This window comes from Pholcus phalangioides, unplaced genomic scaffold (assembly GCF_987345545.1).
Source record: "Pholcus phalangioides strain wild (caught in Gottingen) unplaced genomic scaffold, Ppha-v1.0 ptg000001l_1, whole genome shotgun sequence".
In the NCBI taxonomy this organism is placed as follows: Eukaryota; Metazoa; Arthropoda; class Arachnida; order Araneae; family Pholcidae; genus Pholcus; species Pholcus phalangioides.
This window is the reverse complement of record NW_028301594.1, coordinates 2,335,752-2,357,714: the sequence shown is the minus strand read 5'-3', so window position 1 is coordinate 2,357,714 and position 21,963 is coordinate 2,335,752. Positions and strand designations below refer to the sequence as shown.

The following is a 21,963-nucleotide window of genomic DNA, read 5'->3' as shown; positions in this document are numbered from 1 at the left end:
ATCATTGGGCTTGTTACTTGATTGGAGGAACCATAAGATACCCAGTCTCTGTCGCAAGAAGCAGAACTTGTTGCTTGACTGGTTTATCTGCATTTTGGGATTCATATAATCCTCAACTGGATATACTGCAGTTGTAAGTTATAACTAGCTGTTAACTGCGGCTTTGCCCATAAGGATTTTGTAATCTGAAAATTCCCCTAATGACCCCCTTTAGGTGTTAAATTTTGAAAAATCCCTTCTTTGTGACTCTATGTTATAAAATAAAACTACAGGCCAAATTTCATATGTATAGGTTCAGCAATGATGAATCAGTCAGAACATGTTATTTTATGTGTATAGATTAAACGAATCAAGAGCATCGAAACCACCACCAGAAGAAAAGCATCCGTACCAGAACTCTGACACATGGCTTTAACTGAAATAATCATAATTTGAATCATAGTGTGTTCATCTGTGAGTCGTCGTAAAACATCTCCTGAATACGGAGTCAAGCATGTGCTCTCAATGGTTTACGTGAGCACCATGACCCTCCACAAGGGTAGGGCTGGGAGAGCTCTAGCATGTGGCCCAGGACAAATCTTATTATTTTTTGTACTATAAATTCGCTATAGAGGAGGCCTACCAAAGATATCAGTCTAGAGAGCCTGGGTACAGGTTGTGGGGCCCCATGGTAAGCACCAAGATGCTCGTGGCAAAAGGAGAAAGTTTATTCCTACATGAAAATGTGCCCTCTAACTTTTTTTTTTTCCCAGATAGTGAGTGCATTCTCTTTTATTTCACCTGCACAGACCTGTTGTTTCTCTATGCACATTCACAAAATAATAGGCTACCTTATACAATAATAGAAAATTTTCTGACAGCTAAAAAAATCTCACGTAAGCATTCTCAGGCCCAAACTTCCATTCTTTGTGAACTTGGTCAAAAAATGGTGCCTTTCTTTGTTACATTTTTGTCCATAACCAACAAATGTGTAAAAAATAAAATATTTTCAGTAAGAATGTGCCTCGTAGAAAATATTGAAAATAAGTATACACAGTTCAGTACTACATATGAGAAACATCAATGAACTGGAACTCTTTCTGCCACCTATCAAATAAAACAGTTCTAATTCTTCGATTGAAATTGAGATGATTGGTTTCTGATTAAAGTACTCCATATAAAAATTCACCATAGTATGACATTAATAAATATTTTATAAGCAATAATATTAATTAAATTAAAAAATTTGCTTCAAAATTTTAACAGTTGCTGTTTGTGTGAAATATATAAGCATTAATAAAATTCACCTTATGTTATCCACAAAAAATAATAACTGGAATGAAACCCACACTTTCGACTATAATTACCATAACTATGCATGTTTTTACACATTGCACGAATGTTAATATACCTCACACAAAAAACAACAGCTGAGATTTTGGAACAAACTTGACAACTTAATTAATATTTTATTGTTTATAAAATATTTATTAATATCATACTGCATCGATTTTTTCTATGCAGCACATTTATCCGAAACCACCCATCAATATCAATTGTAACAGTTTTATTTGATAGGTGGCAGAAGAGGTTCTAGTTCATATTGATGATGTTTCTCATGTAATATAATACTACTACTGAACCACACATATGCACCTCGTCCATAATATTCCACTGCAGAACTTCTAACGAATTGGTGCATGTTGGAATGTGTGTGTATGTGTAGTGGATCTGACGTGAGGTTTGTTTCTGTGTGATGTGTGTAGTGCTTCCATCTGCCATAAATTTTCTAACTATGATTGAAGTGTAATGATTGAATAATTGTATTATTGTAGGCCTGCTGCTCTCTGTGACGAGACTTTTTAATGGGAAAATCGGCTCGAATTCACACCTCGAGAAGTTGGGTAATATAATACTGTACTGTTTACAATTATTTTCAATATCAGTATTTTCTATAAGGCACATTTTTACTGATAAAATTTTATTTTTACACATTTGCTGGTTACGGACAAAAGTAACAAAGGAAGACACCATTTTTTCATGATGAATCAAAACATGGACGTTTAAGGTCTGAGAAAAAGAATGCTTCCGGGTACAGAGATTTTTTGGTGTGCAGAAAAAACATCCTATTATTATATAAGGTAGCATGTTATTTTGTGATTATGCACATATTCTGTGAGCAGAGAACCAACAGGTCCGTGCAGGTGAAATGAAAGAGAATGTGCCCCCTATCTGGAAATAAAAGGATCCATTGTATACAGGTGTAAGTTTTTTTTATACCACCAAAATACGCATATATATTTATTCAGCCATAGGGCAAAATAAAAGAGGGCTTAGGCACCACCTCTTAATTTACATATTTATTGTCATATACTAGTTTCTGAGTTGAGTCATTCAAGGGTGATCTGATTTTCTTTAAAGGCATCTTGTTAAAATTTGAAGTAAAGAACAGCTTTGCGAGTGTTAGTAACAAGAGTCGCCTTCTTTGTAAGCTCTTGGGGTACCATGGCATTTGATCATATGGAACCCCAATAGAAACCCCATGGTGTAAGTCACATTTTCAGCAATACTGATCGAGTCCAGAAATGCAATTTAGAAGTGCTTAACTTTTGAAAGAAAAATTGCTGTCTGGCAGTCCACTGGTTAAGGAGCTAGCCTCTGATTATGCAAGTCTGGGTTCGAATCCCGTTCTTTGATGTACACTAACAAATTTCCTGGAAAGATCTTACGGATCTCTTTGGAGTACGTGAGAATCATGTTAAAAAAAGAGAACTAAATCACAACTTCAATAATTCGCCTCTAAATTGTGAAATCACAAAATATTAAAATTGGAACCCATTACAACAGTTCTAGCGGTGCAGTCTTAATGCATGGGCCCACCCGGGCACGGCAAGAGGAGCCTCAGCAAAATGACTAAATTTTTTGAGAATTTGTCAAGTAAGGCGTCAGAAAAATTACTTGGCCCGGGGACTCGTGCTGCTTTTAAAACGGCCCTTAGTTCTAGTAAAACCTTCTTTTCTCAAAATGAGGATTACTGATTTACACCTCTGTAACTTTTTACCCTGTCCAATAAAAATGACCATTTAAATAATATAAACTTCAGTGCACAGACATGTAATAGCTTGTTTTTCTCTTCTATATGCTTGAAAAAAAATTAAAAAATGCCAGATTAACGCATGGCCAGATTATCGAAATTCTTCTGTATTAAAATTGGACGAACATAGGTCGAGGATCTGTTTTTTTGTTTTTTGCTGCTTCAAATATATATATTTTTTAAAAAAGGTAAGAAATATCAACATATATGTATATTATATAGGCCTATCAAAAAAATTTTCAGCATTAATTGAATTTTATTTCGAAATGAAAAATTCGAGACTGAGGACTTATTCGAAGACACTTATGCAGCTCTATAATCTACTTTGGTGAATTCAGAAGCAGGGCTGCTCTTTTCAAATGTTGGGTCATGCGCAAATGGCAAATCAGCCGCCTCACTGGGCATTTTGCCTGTTGTGGTATTGTATTTGTATTAAAAATAACACGGGGCAACACATAATTTGGTACTGGGTTTTTTTTGAATTGATTTTAGCTGAATTTCATGTGTTTAAAATAAAAATATGACATCAGTTTTTGCCCATCAGCTCTTGTTTGTGAGGTATGACAGTTTTTGTTATTTACATTCACACATCAAATTAGGCTTACAGTATAGGCGATAAAAAAAACCTTCCCATTAATAAATTTTGTAAAACATTTTAATTAATTGAAAGAAAAAAAAACATGGCAACACTCCTGTAAATCTTTGTTTGAAATTATTGAGTGAACTCAGTCCCCCAGCAGATAACATTACAATAGTAATCTACCATCATATGAGCATCCCGTCTGGCCTGGTATCGGTCCTCCATTGTCTTTTGTTCTGGTGAAATTGTTCGCCTCATTCTTGACTAGTATCGCCAAGATTTTCAGGGAAATGACTGTGCAATTGAATGAAACTTTGTGCTCGTATGCTATTAAGTACTTTAACATAATTTTCAGCCTTGTGGTTACCCAGAAAGTTCTTCACAACAAGGATGAATGAAATACTTGATTTTTCCTCAGAATCCATAAAATGAGGATCGTTTATGAGCGGTCTGATTTGAGGACTATCTATAAAATTCCAGCTTTAAGTTTTTCTGTACTTATTTGAGGCATTTTTTGTCTTATGTATGCAAAGCAAGGGCTGTCCTGATAAAGAGCTTTCATGAACCCTAACTTTATATGCAGCGGAGGCAAGATGATACCTTCTTCTCAGACTAAGGATTCACAAATGACATTTCTTTCAGCAACAACCATGTTCTCTCTCTCTCTCTTGTAGGCCAATCTTTTCTTACCCATTTGATGTTCGTGAAACCTAATCTTCTCCATTTCCAAAGCTATAGTATCGTATTCCTATTTCATTTTGGTGGAGTGTGCATTGGGTTTTGTAGAGGTTGAATCAAGTTATGTCCACTTGCTACAGTTATTTTGGTTCAGTATAATTTGCACTACATTATTGATCCAGCAATATTTATACTACAAAAATAACAGTCATCGAAGTGGTTTATGGACTCTCTCAAACCATTGGAACACTAAGTTTTAGACTCCTTCTCTTCCCATTAGTCCACTGTCATAGATATTCTACACAAGTTTTATGCACAATGTATGAAGTCCAAATTATACCTTGGTCACCAAGCCAAATGCCAAAGTAGGCTCTTTTAGCAAAATCAGGAATGGCTTTACTGTTCTATTTTTAGGATGCACTCACCACATATAAATCAAAATAAATCAGGACGATTAACACAACTTCTTCGATTAACACAACTTCTTCGGCTGGATACAATTATTTGTTTTCACCAACCTTTAGAACAAAGAACCACTTCCAGCACAACTCATTCGGTAGTAAATCGCCTATGGTGATAGAATGTTTTCTTTCAAACAGAGCAGAAATCCAAAGAACATTATAAGTTGCGTTAGATGTAAACACTAGGTTATATTTCAACAAATATCGCTTCATGTTATCAGCTGATAGCAGTACAGGAATAAAAAAGCATGAACCAATCCACGTAAAAAACCCAATCGCTACTCAATGAAGTTGTATGGTCAAATAGTGCTTAATGTTGAATACGATGAATCTAAAAAAAGTAGAGCTGATAGAGAAAAACTGTTTTCATATTTGAAAACCAGCGCAACAAATATAATCAAAATCAGTAAAAAAAAAATTCCAGAAACCAAACAAAAATTTTTTTTGTAAAGCTGTGATAATCGAAGGATGTCTCAAAGTGGACCGAATGGGCCCATTTGCTTTTTTCAACCTTTCTGGGGGAATATAAGTTATTTAAATTTGGGGCCCTAACAGGTCATTGAAGTATTGCATTAGCATCGATGGTGGGTGAGGGGGGGGGGGGCTTAGAATGATACTTAGGTCATCAACCACCTTTTATAAAAATATGAAATGTTCTTAATGGCATCTTATTCAGTGTGCTAAAAACGACGAAAACCTTTCGCTAGTTTGTGGGCACCTGAACTAATATTCTCCCTATTGATAAGTCCTCTACAGAGCAACTTCAGTGATCTCTAAATGTTTCGTGGATCCAAGTGATGATACTGTTGTGCGCATCTCTCACATGATCCTTCATTATTCCGCTGATCACTTAACTGCTTTGCTTACAAGCGAGTGGCAAGAAATTTGGATGATGTCTGTTTGATGAATCTTTGATAAATATGGTAAAATTGTTCTAACCTAACTGCATGTTAGAAAAAGGAACGAAAGAAAGAAAAAAAAGAAAGAAAGGCAAACAGTATAATACATAAGAGAGAGATATTTACTTATCTATTACTCTTATCTCTCCCCCCCCCCTTTTATCTGTGATACTTACAGATAATAAAGTAGGTATGAAGTAGATTTCTCTTTTCATCCTCACCTGTTGTCTTTCGCTCTTACATGTATATAGTAGAAGGATATATCACAGAGGTAAAAAGAACTTTTATGAATTCATTCCATTGGAATTTGGACAAAATATTATGTCCTTGGATCGTTAAGTAGTCTGGGAATGTGCCGCAGGTCACTTGAGTGATTTAAATCTGCACTAGAGGCCACTCAAGTGCTCTAAAACTGTGCCACAGACCACTTAAGTGTTTTGGGACTGTGTTGTAGGTCACTTAAATGGTCTGTAAATGTGTCACTTAGTTCATTTTTACAAAATCAGGTTTGGCGGGCCTGGATTTAGCATGTATGGCTCAGAGGGTGTGTCGCAATGAATTTCTTGAAAAACAAATTTGAGTTCTTAGCCTTCAAATAGCATTGAAATTAACACAAATTGATTACATATATATAAAGGATTACATATATATATTGAACATATATATAAAGGTATTTTCCTTCTGAAATTTTAATTAAAAAAAATATCGCCACGATTTTCAGGGAAATGACTGTGCAATTGAATGAAACTTTGTGCTCGTATGCTATTAAGTACTTTAACATAATTTGCAGCCTTGTGGTTACCCAGAAAGTTCTTCACAACAAGGATGAATGAAATACTCGATTTTTTCTCAGAATCCACAAAATGAGGATCGTTTATGAGCGGTCTGATTTGAGGACTATCTATAAAATTCCAGCTTTAAGTTTTTCTGTACTTATTTGATGCATTTTTTGTCTTATGTATGCAAAGCAAGGGCTGTCCTGATAAAGAGCTTTCATGAACCCTAACTTTATATGCAGCGGAGGCAAGATGATACCTTCTTCTCAGACTAAGGATTCACAAATGACATTTCTTTCAGCAACAGCCATGTTCTCTCTCCCTCTCTTGTAGGCCAATCTTTTCTTACCCATTGATGTTCGTGAAAATACTTGCACCTAATCTTCTCCATTTCCAAAGCTATAGTATCGTATTCCTATTTCATTTTGGTTGAGTGTGCATTGGGTTTTGCAGAGGTTGAATCAAGTTATGTCCACTTGCTACAGTTATTTTGGTTCAGTATAATTTGCACTACATTATTGATCCAGCAATATTTATACTACAAAAATAACAGTCATCGAAGTGGTTTATGGACTCTCTCAAACCATTGGAACACTAAGTTTTAGACTCCTTCTCTTCCCATTAGTCCACTGTCATAGATATTCTATACAAGTTTTATGCACAATGTATGAAGTCCAAATTATACCTTGGTCACCAAGCCAAATGCCAAAGTTATTTTTTGCATAAAAAAAAAGTTTTTGATCTTCTGGAGGGGGGGTGGGGGGAACACTCCTATGCCACCCTCGCGTACGTCTCTGATTCCAATATGCGTCAGGAGGTGGGGCAAAGCCAAAATTTTGCTGACGGGGGGGGGGGGGGGTAAAAAATGGCTAAAAATTGACTGAAGTAATACTTGAACAGCACCAATACACTTCCAGATGCAGAAATCATGCCAGGGCTGTAATAACTTAACATTGAATTAACATTGAAATCCTTAAAGTTCATAACTTTCATACATCATCTGTAAAAGAAAAATTCATTTTTTATATATAACTGAAATTATAATTTATTCACAAATACCTTACAAGGGAAATAGTTATGTATATCAAAACAGCAGGAGAGGAAGAAACACACACATATGCGTAATCTCGTAAAATGTACAACAATAAAATTGTATAAGAAAATACACTGACCAGATGCGATATCTGTTTCAATAATATACAAAGAGGGGGAAAAGATCTTCTGTCGAAGATCAATTTTGAAATCTCCAATATATATATTTTTATGTACATACATCAACAATAAATTTCTTACAAATATATCTAGCAATATGATCCAAACTAAACTTCAAAAAGACATACACATACTGATATATCATCACTCTTAGAAAGTTATAGAAACAATATATATATATATATTCCAATGCTACTAATATTTTTTTTAAATTGCACGAGTATAAATTGCTATGAAGTGTACCGAAATGAAAAAGAAATATATGCTACAAAACAGTGGGTGCACAAACTTATCCTGCTAGCGGGACATTTTTACCCGAAAATACTTATACAGGCCGCTGAGGAGTAGAATGCTTTCTAAGACCCATAGGCACTTGGCTCGAGTTATATAGGTGATTTTGATTTTTGAGTCAGCTCTAGGTGGGGTGGGTACTTGGCAGTATGTTATAGAACAGTACGGGTGCTCTGGGATTGGACGCCACTGGAAGAGCTAAAGAACTTATTGAAAAGCTAAATATGGAATGAAAAACATTGATGAACTCAATTTCAATGTATGTTTTGATTGGTACAGAAATCAATATATTCATAGTATTCCCGATTCTATTTCGAAAACATATTGCATCAGGGCCGTCGTTATCAGATATGGGGGACCCCGGTGCAAAAATAATTTCAGTGCTCCTTAGCCCAGATTTTATATACATATTTTGGTAGAAGAGGGGAATAATCAACACCCAAAGATTCCTACGTTAGCACAGAATATACAAGAATGCTGAAAAGTATCCGTCCCCCACAAATGTGCACACAATTAAATGTAAATTAACACAAAAATTAATGAAAATTTAGGACAGAAGGAAATTTTAATTTGATGAAAGAAATAGTTTCAAACTAATGAAAATAAGGGTGTGATGACTAATGAAAATTGACGAGTTGAAAAATGAGAAATAATCGAAACAGTTTCAGCACTGATGAAAATTCAGAAAATGTATATAAATATTAATGAAAGAATAAAAGTCAGAATAGATGAAAAGCCAGAATAAAAAGGAAGAAAAAAAAAAATCCTAGAATCGATGAAAATCCAGAATTAATGAAAAAATCTCACAATTAATGAAAAGAAATAATTCTACAATTGATGGAAATTCTAGAATCGTATCGGTAGAAGCTCATACAAGTTGTTTGATATGAAAAAAATATGTATATTAGATGTATTTTTTCACTTCTACTGTAAGTGTGGGCACCAACCCCCCTGGTGTGACTTCACCTGTCGCACGTCCCTACAGGCAGCTCTGTGTGGCATTCAACTTCATATATATCTTCTTATATCATATTTTGGTGCATATTTTTGTAATTGCTTTGAGGGCTGGAGTTTGTGCACCCAAGAACAAAACAAATAAAGATTCAATCACAGCATTAGTGATTGAAGAAATAATGAAATGGGAGATTTTGATTATATTTGTGTATATACAAAGAAACAGGGATAAATATACGCAATTATATACAAGAATTAGGCTCTTGATCATTAGATTTGAAATTGCTCCTTGATTTTTTTTTTCAATACATTTATTAAATCTTTCAATTTCGAAACTGTTAATAAACGTTGCACATAGATTTGATATGATTTATAGAATAAATTTTTCTTTGATAAAAGATCATCTTGTATGTGACAACGAGCCGCTGATACAGTTTGCATCTGACATTATTTTCTCAATCGAGATATTCTGATTATAAAAAAAAGTTACTGATTAAAGTTAACAAAATACACTGCATGTCAAAACATAAAAGTCACAGTACCCATTATGTAAACATTAAAAAAAACGTCAGCACTCAAGGGTAATTTTATTAGGGTGATCAATGCAATGAGTCAACAAAATTAAGTCAGTCCTCAGTGTTGTCCCTCAGTGTATGTACCGAAGCTGGACAAATCGCAAAAAAATCTAGGCACCAAAAAAAAAAAATTTCGCCTGAAAGAAAAGGTCAAAAGTAATGCTTCTTTTGACTTTCTCAGGGCATAGTGACCTTCTTCCATGTTGGCAGATATGCTGCTAAAAATTCCAAAAATGTTGTGCTGCTCTCAGCCTGCAATTTAGTAACTATACAAAGAGAATTTTAAGCATCAATGCCAATTTTTTAATCGCCATGACGACCTGGCATCTGGGGATTTGTCCAGCCCTGATGCATATATACAGGGTGTCCCATCAAGACCACCCAAACTCTGCACAGCCAGATTCCTTGCTTGGAAAACATAAAAAATGCCCAAAGAACTGTACCTGTATGACAATGTTAGACCTCCACTCTTTTGTAACATATGCAGAAGATAAATCGCAAAAAAAATTCTAAGAGCGAGAAAGAAATTTTGAGCGCCAAAAAAGTTCCAAAACAATGCTTCTTTTGACTTTTTTAATGGCATGGTGACCCTCTTTCATGTTGGCAGACATGCTGCTATGAATTCTAAACATTTTGTTATTTTACAAAGAAAATTTTAGACGTCTATCAATTTTTCAGTTGCCATGGCAACCTGGGATTTGTCCAGCCCTGGTAAATATAGTATATATACACTTGTGATAAAATTATTGATACAAAAAATGGAATGTTATCAAAATAAAAAATGTATTTATAAAAGAAGTAACCAATCATTGACAAAGCTGTGACTCAATCAAGCCCATTTAATATGGTGAATGTTTGTTGTGTGTAGGTAAGAAGCGTCTCATTTTTCTACGAGAATCATATGATTTGTACAAAGTGGAATTCTCAGAATCTTAGTGTTTCCAAAAAAAGTTACATTGTCAAAGTTATTTTGAGACAAGTCAAATTCAGAATTATAATAATGTAACATATTAAGCATGTCCTGCAAGTCCTAATTTGTGGCCTTTATTTCAACCTATTGTTGTAGAGGTATGGCTCCAATTTAAAAAAAAATGCCCAAAATGTGTTCAGAAATTACAGTGTACCAGTTTCGCGAGTGAAAATACAGCATCATAAAATAAAACAATCAAATTTTTATACGGTCCCTATATTCTCAAACTTCCAATTATAAAGTTGTTGCTCTGTCTCTCCCAGCCTACATAATAAGTTCCAAGTTTTATAGCGCATTAGTTGAGATATTTGAATTCAAAAATCGGAGAAAAGTTGGGAGAGAAATAAACTAATGGACTCCTTTATGCTGTTATTTCCAAACTTTCCTTCGATTTTTGAATTGAAAAATCTCAACGAATGTCGCACAATGAAACATGGAATTTTTTTATTGGCCTTAGGACAGACAGGGCAACAACTTTTTAATTGAGAAGTGTAGAACAAAGGACCATATAAAAATGTAGGTTCTTTATTTTATGACACACTGTATTTTCACTCTCAAAACTGGAACAGTGATTCCTGAACACATTCCGAGTATTTTTTGAACTGGGACCATTCCTCTCCAAAAATGGTTTAAGACATAAAGGCTGCTTTAGGACTTACAGGACAGCTACCTTTTATACTCTTGCATAAGCCGAGTTTTTTGTTTAAATTTTTTTCCTATATTGTGGGGGCAGGTGGTCGGCCCATATACAATATTTTCCCCCTCCATTTCATTGACACTTTCAAGCTGTTTAGCAATTGGGTAGAGGAACACATAACAATAGATTTAACTAAAATTCGAAACAAGGGCTTACCACATTAATACTGTATTAAAAGTGCACTGGGTGCCTTATTTTTTACATTCTTAAAAGTTTAGCTTCTGCCCCTGCATCTTGTTAAAACCAAAAAAAAAAATTATCTGGGAAAATTTTAGGTTAATCTGAAAACACTGAGGCAACCCTCAAAACACCTTAGAATTTGTAACTTGTTAATTACCTATACGAATAATTAATTCCATTCAAAAGCGGTATACTCTTCCCTGTCTCTACCAATTTTTCTTCATTCAGAAATTTATGAGGACACATCTAGGAAATCGCAGCAGTTGCTTAAAACATTCTGAATCCAATTTCCCAAAAAGAGAGACTTTAATAATCTTTAAAAGTCTAAAAATACCCAACTGCTGCTACTACATCCTTTCAGGACAAAATAATGTTTTTTAATATTTTCATTCGATCACATTATGTTTTGATTCTATAAAAATAACTGCGTTAAATAAAAATGTGTTCCTCACAGAAGTTGTGAGCTTTATTAAATCTAATATTTCTCAAATTTTTCATGTTATTTCTTATGTATTTCAAATTGGGACAATTTTTTTTGGGAAATTTGATTAATGTTTTTAAACAGTTGTGCTGGGGTTGCCTGGATGTTTAAAACAAATGTGATCTTCACGTATCCCCAAGCAATCTTGACGTGTCCTCATAAGTTTCTCTACGAAGAGGAAAAAATGGTTGAGATAAGGAAGAGTATACCACTTTTGAACGGCATTAATCATTGCATATAGGGAATTAACATTGATTACTGTACTATGTCCCAACGTCAAGGCGTTGAAGTTTGAACTTCAAGTCACCTAGCATTTGTCCGATTGAGCTAAAATTTTGCATAGATCTTTTTTTTTATTTTATTGGTACAGGATTAAAGGGGTGGGAGCCACAAAATTTTAACATTCAAAAAATTACCCATAGCTAAGGGGGCCACTGTTCCAAAAGGTGGGTCTTGTTTCAGAAGGGAGTAGACATAGAATGAAATTTTAGTAAGTGTAAGAGACTTTTTTTGGCAAAGCAGTGTAGAATTTTGAAACCGTAAAGTAGAGTTAAATGCACAAATTTTTCAAGATTCTGTCAAATTCATCATGTTAAATTTTTCAAACTTAAACAAGAAAACCATTTTCTTTGAAAGAAAAAGTTTCCTTCCAGTTTAAAATCCAGATAAAAATTCTGAATTAATGTATATTTACTTTATGACACCCTTCATTTATTTATATATAACACACTTCATTTTCAACAAACATGCAGTAATGGCTGTATCAAACTTGCAAGTAGATTTCATTTGCGAACATTTTCATGTAGTAAAAATTATGTTTTGGTCTTGGTCAGCAACACACATAATATGTCAAAAAATAAAGCGAAGCATCAGTAATTTTCTTCATATTTTTGATTTTTTTTGCCTCTTAACATCATGAAATATATATACTCGATAATTAAAGACTAGTAACAGGCTAAATGTACAATGCATTGCAATTTTTGATATAAACAAACTAATTTTTAACAAATAACAAGAATATTATTCCTCCGTCAAATGATTAATACCATTCGAAATCAAAAACAGTTCAATCAATCCAAAAGCACAAAATATTTTCACGTATAGAAAATTTTTCCATGAAAAAAATACTATGGTATGTATATGGAATCATAACCTAACACAAGCTTCGTTCTTTCACGCCCCAACTGCAGACGAAAAAAATGTCATATTGGGAAGAAAAAAAGAATTAGGAGCTTAGAGATGTCTCTATCACATAACCACACAACAACCTCTTTTTTTCTTACTGCCAACAATTTCCAGGGGATCACCTCTAAACTTCCTCGGCACTGCAGGGGAAGGTGGATTACTGTTATAGGAACTGCTGCCATAATGACCATTCTGAGAATTCACTTTAGAAGTTGCCTCTTGCTGTGAGGAAGATGAAGATGTACTGCTGCGGTGACGCTCATTGCTCCTGACTTTCTTCAGATCTGCTAACGTCCCTTGTCCAGATGAATAAGTTGGACTCGTATTCACCATGACGTGAATTTCGACATTGACAGATTGACCAGGACTCGGTTGTATGACAGATGTCTCTGTGGTTTGCACCACAGTTCCGGTCCTTAAAAATTCTGAGGAAGACTTTGTTTTGTTAGAAGACTCCTCCGGACTTGCCTGAAAACCAGATGGCACATTTCTCTTCGTTTCATTTTTCTGATCAACCTTTGAAAGGTCATTTGTTTCATTCCTGGTGGAATTGTTCCTTCTAGCTTCTGCCTGCTCGAGAGCTTCATAAGTGCCTTTGGCTTTGAATTTCTGCAAGGTGTCTTTACCTTTGAGATTGACGAAATTCAAATCAATATCACTGGGGTCTACTTCATTCACATTCACATTCTCCGTTTTACTTTGGTTTGATTCCAGCTGCACTTTGCCATCATCTTCCTAAAATAAGAATTTTATGTAATATAAATGTGTGTGGGCAGAACACATTATACAAACACTATATTTACATATCACTACTACTAAACTGTACACACACCTTGTAAACATTCCTCTGGGGCAGGGCCGGATTAACCATTAAGCAAAATAAGCACATGCTTAGAGCATCAAGAAAAAAAAAGGCACCACAAAAAGTTGCCAAAATGTTTTTTTTAATGTAAAATTTTTTCCAGCATCAAGTAGAAAATCCTAAAATTTTCGATTGGTTGTATACTTGAAGATATTCATCTAAAAGATGGCACAAATACAGAAAAACTGATAATATTGCAAACTAGAGATAACGTTGATGCTGAGTTTGCGGAATGAGATTTTATGCAATTTCTGTAAAGTTAGCTTGAGCAATTTTAACATCATGGGGGACCCTTTGACAAACTGATTTTTCTGAGGGGGGCCCCTCTCTATCAGCTAAAACCAATTTGCATACCAACTCTCGCAAATTGTAAACAGATCTACTTGTCACGAGATCCTCGGGTTGTGTCTCGGTGAGACTCCCGAATTAATAAACCAAATCATTATCATTCCCAACCAATATGATAAATACTAAATCAATACAAAAATTACAAGTTTAAGAGTAAGGCAAGTTCTACAGAATAAGGACGTGAACTTAAAAATGCTCAAATCTTTGAATTATTAGCAGATCGATTGCATGGTTTCAGGGGTTTTATCTTATAATTAATTATTATTTTTCATGAGAGACAGTTTCAGCTCTTCTCTGACGTATAAGTTGCACCAGTAAAATAATCCCGAAAACTCGCTGCTGCGATGATTATGGTTCACCAAAAATAATGTAATATCGACCATGCCAAAATTCAGTGGTTGCATTTGAAGCCATTTCGTGAAATATCCTAATAAGCATTCAATGAGAGAAAATGTCTTTAAATGTTTTTAAAATATTTTGTAAAAAGTCTAAAAATGTAAGGTCTGTCTTTTCGAGAAATGTGAAAGAAAACTTCCAAAAACGTTCAAAAATGTCCCAAATATAAACAAAAATGATCGAAGAGATATTATCAATGATTTGCATGTTGAAAGTCTCTCCTCTCCTTTTTTTCCATGTCCGTGCTTAAAAATATTGAAATCATAATTCTGCCTTCGATTAGTTTTACTTCTGAAATATAAAATTTTATTTTATGTTGTTTCTTTTTCCTTTATAGATTCGATATCGAGTAATATATACTTTTAGCGATGGGGCAGGGGGCACCAAAGCAATTCAAGTGCTTAGGGCCTTCAAACGTTTTAATCTGGCCCTGCTCGAGGGGAATTCTAACAAATTGCTTACACCCTGTAATGTGTGGCCCTAACACATTTATGTTCTTAGAGTTATGTTTGTTTCATGTTGTAGACCTACTGGTGCTGTCACCTGTCTTTCATATTTTGAAGTGTAAATGGCAAATACCAAAATTTTCGTATTATGTAAGTATTGTGTTGAAGGTGTGTCTGCTCTAATACTTACATGTGATTAAGATTAGAGGAATTGTGTCCAGCGTGGGAAGGGAGAACACACCACACAACAACAAATTAGTAAGATTACTTAAATGTGGTGGCTCTCCATAACTCAAGTACCAACCATTTACGAATAAAGCCTTCACTGGTAACTGATGAACACTTGTGAACCCGATTACTAATGGGAGTAATGTATTAACTGGCTCCACTAACCAACCAAAACATATTTAAATTGAAAAACTAAGGATACTCATTGTTTTTCAGGGATTAAACAATGGCCAACCCATCAAAGTGAACCAACCTTTTTTACAATCGGGTTCGCAATAACTATAGATGTCTTTCTAAACCATGCAGATATTTAATCTTAGTAGGACTTTGACATCACAGGATTTTTTTACCCCACAGACAACCCATATAAATCTGCTCTATCATCAAGATAATTTGCTACTGTTTCACCAACAAAGATGCGAGTTCCTTTGGAATATTTTGTTCGGAGAAACATAACGCATGCATGCTTTGAGTGATATACACAGTGGATCCCAGTTAGAATGTTTCCTGCTTAGTACAACTTATTTTCATGGCCCTAACTCTTGCTAATACTCATCCACAATTCTCGTTTAAACATTTTCTGCCTTAAAATGGGTTTCCACGACAGTTTTTTGAAAAATGTTACAAGTGGGATCAACTGTGTGTACACAGAAATTCAAATTTGTATTCAACTCTTGATCCTTAAGTTTACTAAATTTCCTCAAAAGAAGTATTTTCTACTAGAATAAGCTAGACCATCCTAAATTGATCAGACAACACCTGTTTTTACCATTAAACAAAACTCCAGAGATTTTGCCAGTAAAAAAACCTTTCTTACTTACGCTATCATAGAGTTTTACATCCTTCTCTTTCTCCTGCCTTAAACGGGCTTCTTCTCTTGCTTCCCTTCTGGATATTTGGGCTTTCTCTCGAATACTTGTCCTTCTTATAGACTGACTGTAAAATTAGTTGAAAAAAATAAGATGTTGCTATTTATAACATGTCTCATCAAATGAAATTCCTATGACAACTAAAGCAACAAGAAACAAAGCAAGAAAGAAAAACATTTCCTTTCAACGATTTGCACAATACACATTTAAAAATCATCTTTAGATATTAGTAAGTAAAACATTCATATGACTTTATATCTCACAAAACTATGTTTTCTTTTTGCCTTACATGTGTAAAAATTATGTAAAAACACGATGTTAAAAATGCGCAAATTAATTTTTGAACTAAAGGTAATCAAAATTATCAGTGATCATATATGATTTTCTTGAGCTGTGATGCAGATTTTATGAGCAGTTACTCAATTATAGTAAAAGTCTATTATTATGGGTATGGTTTATAACTATAATCTCACTGTTACGAGTAATTCTTAAGTGATTGTCATTGTCAACAGCTAATGTTAAAGATACAAAAAACATCGCTTATAGCGAATTATTTATGAATGAAAATCAGAATACATTTGCTATAATGAACGAAAAGCATGTTTTCTTTTCCGTTCATAAACAGGGACACATCAGTACCTCCAAACAGATAAGAGGATCACATGCTGTATCTTATCTTCTTGTTATCTATATAGGAAGCAGAAAAAAACTTTTATTTTATCTGGAGGCGTGTTGGTTGAGCAGGTGGTGTATGACCTCTAGTTTTGACATCGTTATTTCCCAGGAAAAATCCCCCCCCCTTTTCATGGAATTTTCCAAAACTGGACACAGGGCAAACAGGTCTTAGTCATCAGTCATAAATGGTTTTTCACTGCCAGATCTTCTAGGTTTTTTTAAACCCAAAAATTGCATTAGTGAGATAGTCTAGTTTTCTCTTTTAGACTTTTTTTTTCTATGGAAAGAAAAAGTTTAGCATTCGAAAAAAAAACCCTTCAGATTTTATTCAAATGTGAAAAAAGTGAAATTGACAAAAATTTGGTCTTTTATTGTCAACTTTGTCTTTTGTTTTTCTGTTATAAAATCAACATTGTGTGTGTATAAGCACAATTAATGCCAGATGAATATTTCAGCAAAAGTAGTTCAAAATAAAAGGAAAAAGAAAGGTAAATTTATCTAATTTGTTTTCCCCCCCCCCATTTAGTATATGTTTCTACAGTCCACAAAACTAAAATTTGTCAATAATGAGAAGTTTGTTATAATGACAATTGTTCCTCTGATTGTGAACTGTGTTGTCATAATAGACTTTTACTGTATATAAATTTTTGTAGTGATTGATAAAAAATCTCACCTGCGAGTATTTTGACTATGTGAACGACGTAACCGATTACTCTGCGACCCTCGCTTTGTCTCCATTTCATACTTCAGCTGTACTATTCTCTCTCTGACTTCTGGATCTTCTGAGATATCTAAAGTAGCAAATACATACTTATTATGAATTGAGAAAAATACAAATATGAATTTTTATTGTCAATATTAGCATTCAATGCTTCACAATGCAAGATAGACTGAAGAACATACCATATGGCATTTCTCCATTTTTTGTTTTCGCATTTAATTCTGCGCCAGCTTGAACAAGTATTTCTATGGCATCAGGCTACATAAAAAATAATTAGCAACATGAAATGTGAATTACATGTTCATTAACATGAAACATGCTCATAAATGAGAGAAACAAAATCACAGTCACTATCTAATTTCCACAACTTAACAGACCAAAAAATCTCTTAGATTACAATTTTTCCCATACTTACATGGCCCCAACATGCTGCAGCATGGATTGGTTGCCACATGTCTTCATCACATGCATCAACTCGAACATGATGCTCCAACAGAAACTTCATAACAGACAAATACCCATTTGCTGCTGCAATATGAAGCTGCGAACATGAAAGGAATTAACTTTATATGAAAAACAATGCAAATAACATGTTAACTTATAAAAAGGGGAATACAATGAGTTGAACTTAACACAAGTAAGATATAAATATTGGTTTAATTCAGAAAGTTAAGAAAGATTGAATTTAATACCCAGTGAAATAAATTTTTGTTGATCAAGTCAGCAGGTCTGTCATTTAAACTTTTTCTGGGGAGAGGAAGAACATAACCTCAATAAATGTAAATATATATATATATATATATATATATATATATATATATATTATTTATTTATTTGTTTCACCTTGTTTGTCCATTTCTATTTTCTAAAACTAGGTGGAGACAATCACCTCCCCTTACCCCCCCCCCCCAAATGACAGGCCTATAAGTCACATATATAAATAAATCTCACAAACTTTCATGCTGAATTTAATTGACACTATTTTATAAACACTAGTATATGTTTCTGAGGAAGTCTTCATTCGGATGTCGGATGATCAATATAGCTGGTTCTGGTGGATATCTACTTTCCTGAAGTTCCTGGGATGATAGGCTATATCAACTTTATCGATGAAACAGCTGACGAACAGCATTCCTTGTTTCTGTATAGAGAATTTTCTATCTAACCAGAAAACTGGGTATACCCTTTCATAGATATGAATGAAAATTCTAGCCTCATTAGATTTTCTTTGATTACAATTTTGATCGTTTTGTTAATGTGAATTCTTCTTCTGTTTTGGTGAAAGCAATTAGATGATCTCATGAATTTCAACATTTATTTTATTTTCCATTTCCAGAAGAATGATTTTGAATGGTTAGAATTCGAGTGATTCATTCATGTCTCATTTATATTCTTTAATCCAACTATGGATTTAGTGATTTCAACAATGCGATGCCTTTAACCTGCTGACTCATTTTCAGGATAATTAGAATGAAACTTCTCATCAAATTTTCCAGGTTTGAATAATTTAAATTTAATTTTCAAAATTGAGTTAATGAAAATGTATAAAGTGAGGTAGCATAAAAATCAAGGGATACCTGTGTAACCAATGTTAAATCAATCCATGAAAAATATGAAATTATAATTTCATCACAATCTTATCTGTTGATAACACACGTAAAATTAATTGAAACAATTGTTATCATATTGAAGGACCAGACACAACCAGCTTCCCATCTCATGGAGATATCGAGGCATTCCCCAAGATGGGTGTATCTTCTCCTCCTCCTAAGCAGATCATGCCCTGTTGCTGTGTTTCAATAAAGAGAAACAAGCCGGTGATTGAAAACAACCTAGGAAATGAAGACCTGCTAAAAATGTGCTTGTATTAGTTGTGAACCTAACGTGAAATTTAATGATAGAAATAAATGTACCATTGTAGGCCTGCTGCTCTTTGTAGCACCCCTTTAATGGAAAGATTGCCTCACATTCGCAATAGGTGTATTTGGAATTTTGAAAATGAAAAGTGGAGAAACTTTCCCTTTTTTAGAAATATGTATAACAGAGTAACAAAAAACCCACCTACAGACATATAATAATTGTGGTTAATTGTAATCTAATGAATCAAAACTTGATAAAATGAAATGAATCAAAATTTGAATTGTTTAGCTCGTCTGGACTTTTCTAACCAAAGTTTCATTGGTGGTAGTCCATCAAATATGTGTTGGAGACCTAACTGTTATCACAACAAAACCGTGAAGCAATATTATCTCTAACTTATTTTTGAAACTTTGTGGTCCTGTTATTAGTTTGCATGGTATGAACTTATAATGAAATGCCACAACTGATGGTTTGTACAAGGGCATTTTCAATTTTGCGCAGCTAACATTTCCCCAAAGTTGATTTTTTTTCATTGATTTTTAGATTTGAATATAATTAAAATCTAATATTAGAAAGAATATAATTTTCTAGTTGAAATTTTTTTCTAAATTTACAGGTCAAGGATGAAGTAATAAATTGATTTCTTAAAAAATACCAAAGTACAATCATGGATGATGCAAATTTGTATTAGAAGAAAATTTGATGAGAAGTTTCATTCTAATTATCCTGAAAATGAGTTAGCAGGTTAAAGGCATCACATTGTTGAAATCACTAAATCCATAGTTGGATTAAAGAATATAAATGAGAGATGAATGAATCACTCGAATTCTAACTATTCAAAATCATTCTTCTGGAAATGGAAAATAAAATAAATGTTGAAATTCAGGAGATCATCTATTTGCTTTCACCAAAACGGAAGAAGAATAATTCAAATTGACAAAACGATCAAAACTGTAATCAAAGAAAATCTAATGAGACTAGAATTTTCATTCATATTTATGAAAGGATATACCCAGTTTCCTGGTTAGATAGAAAATTCTTTATACAGAAACAAAGAATGTTGTTCGTCAGCTGTTTCATTGATAAAGTTAATACAGCCTATCATCCCAGGAACTTCAGGAAAGTAGATATCCACCAGAACCAGCTATATTATCTGTAAATTAAGATCAAATCTTGGATATTGAATCATAAGGGATTATTACTCTCAAAACTATTCATGAAATAACAAGGAAATGTGAATACAACAAAAATGAATTAATGAAATATGAACTAACAGGTGTGGCACCCTGTTCATCTCGGAGATCTAGTTCATGGCCCTGCACGACAAGATTTTTCAAATCTTTCAGCATCCTATTTTCCACAGCAGCTCTGGTTTGATCGATCATTTCTTGAGTGACTCCTGATGAGAAGATAAATATTCGATGTGATCATGAATTTTGTTTTTTCATGGCTACTTCCAAAATAAACTAAGGTTATATGAAATGTTCTGATAAATCATTAATTAGCATTTTAGTAAATACATATACAAGTAAGTTTTTAGGAATATCAATACCCATAGCCTGTGGCATCTCAAGAAATGAGCCAAAAGGACTCCAAATCGGTAAAGATTTTTCAACAATATGCATTCACTAGATTTCAATATCTAGATGCAGCTCCAAAAACCCCTAAAAGATGCTTCTGGCTAGTTCCCCATAACAAATCTTTTTTTTTTTTTCACAAGCATCTACAACTCGGTGACATGTGCCACAAGTTGGTCAAAAATGATTCCCTGGATACATTGTTTCAAAAACTTTTGAAATTGTGATAATCTTGATTGGGAAATAATTACAGATAAATAAATTATTGCATTTGTACCTCGTCGAGCCATTTCGTTTTCGATATAATCCAAGGTCAAGTCATCATCACATATGTCATATGGCATATTCCCATCTGCATTAACAGCAAGAAGATCAGCACCTCTGCCATGTATAATGAGAGTGAAACAATACAGTATTATAATTTGAATTTATCATTGGTATTTATCAGAAAGTATACACATACACAAAAATCGGAGAAGGCAATTACATAGTTTGATTGAACAGGAAAAATAATTAAGGCACTTTAATTCAAGGAAAAAATACAGGGTGATCTAAATACGTAGGACAAACTTTAAGACATGATATAAGACACTTGAACAAGCATTTTTGGTCATAGAATGTATGATCGAATCCCAATAGTAAAGGTGTAGTAGAGGGTATTTTCAGAGAGTGCACAACAGCATTTCACTAAAAGCAAATATATTTTTCCAACGGATATGCTGCGATATGTGCTATAAATCATTCTAGGGTACATATGTACCTTCAGATCAGATTGGAGTTGGGTTTTTATTGGTGCGAGGGTCATCAAGGTCATACTTCCCCAAACTATGATCAAGCGGTATAATGACTTGTGGTAGATTTTGCATTATCCAGGTTACATCATGAGAAGGCCTACCACTTTATAGCCCCCACATCCTTGAATGGTTGATACAAATACAAGGCCAGAACAGGCAAAACACCAAACAAGGT

General features: G+C 33.9%; 1 protein-coding gene across 2 annotated transcripts in view; it reads right to left on the bottom strand.

Annotated features, from left to right (window-relative positions):
* Window positions 1-12,190: 12,190 nt before the first annotated feature.
* LOC149089666 (protein phosphatase 1 regulatory subunit 16A-like) overlaps window positions 12,191-21,963 on the bottom strand; it is a 118,147-nt gene continuing 108,374 nt past the window's right edge. The window contains exons 6-12 of one of the 2 annotated variants that reach the window (XM_089235056.1): window positions 21,272-21,375; window positions 20,692-20,816; window positions 17,973-18,098; window positions 17,740-17,815; window positions 17,510-17,627; window positions 16,114-16,228; window positions 12,191-13,747 (exon numbers count right to left, since the gene is read on the bottom strand). In XM_089235056.1, coding sequence (XP_089091182.1) covers window positions 13,076-13,747; window positions 16,114-16,228; window positions 17,510-17,627; window positions 17,740-17,815; window positions 17,973-18,098; window positions 20,692-20,816; window positions 21,272-21,375 — 1,336 coding nt within the window. In that variant the 3' untranslated portion in view covers window positions 12,191-13,075. The remainder of the gene's footprint in view (window positions 13,748-16,113; window positions 16,229-17,509; window positions 17,628-17,739; window positions 17,816-17,972; window positions 18,099-20,691; window positions 20,817-21,271; window positions 21,376-21,963) is intronic. The other variant, XM_089235140.1, reaches the window with a different exon arrangement.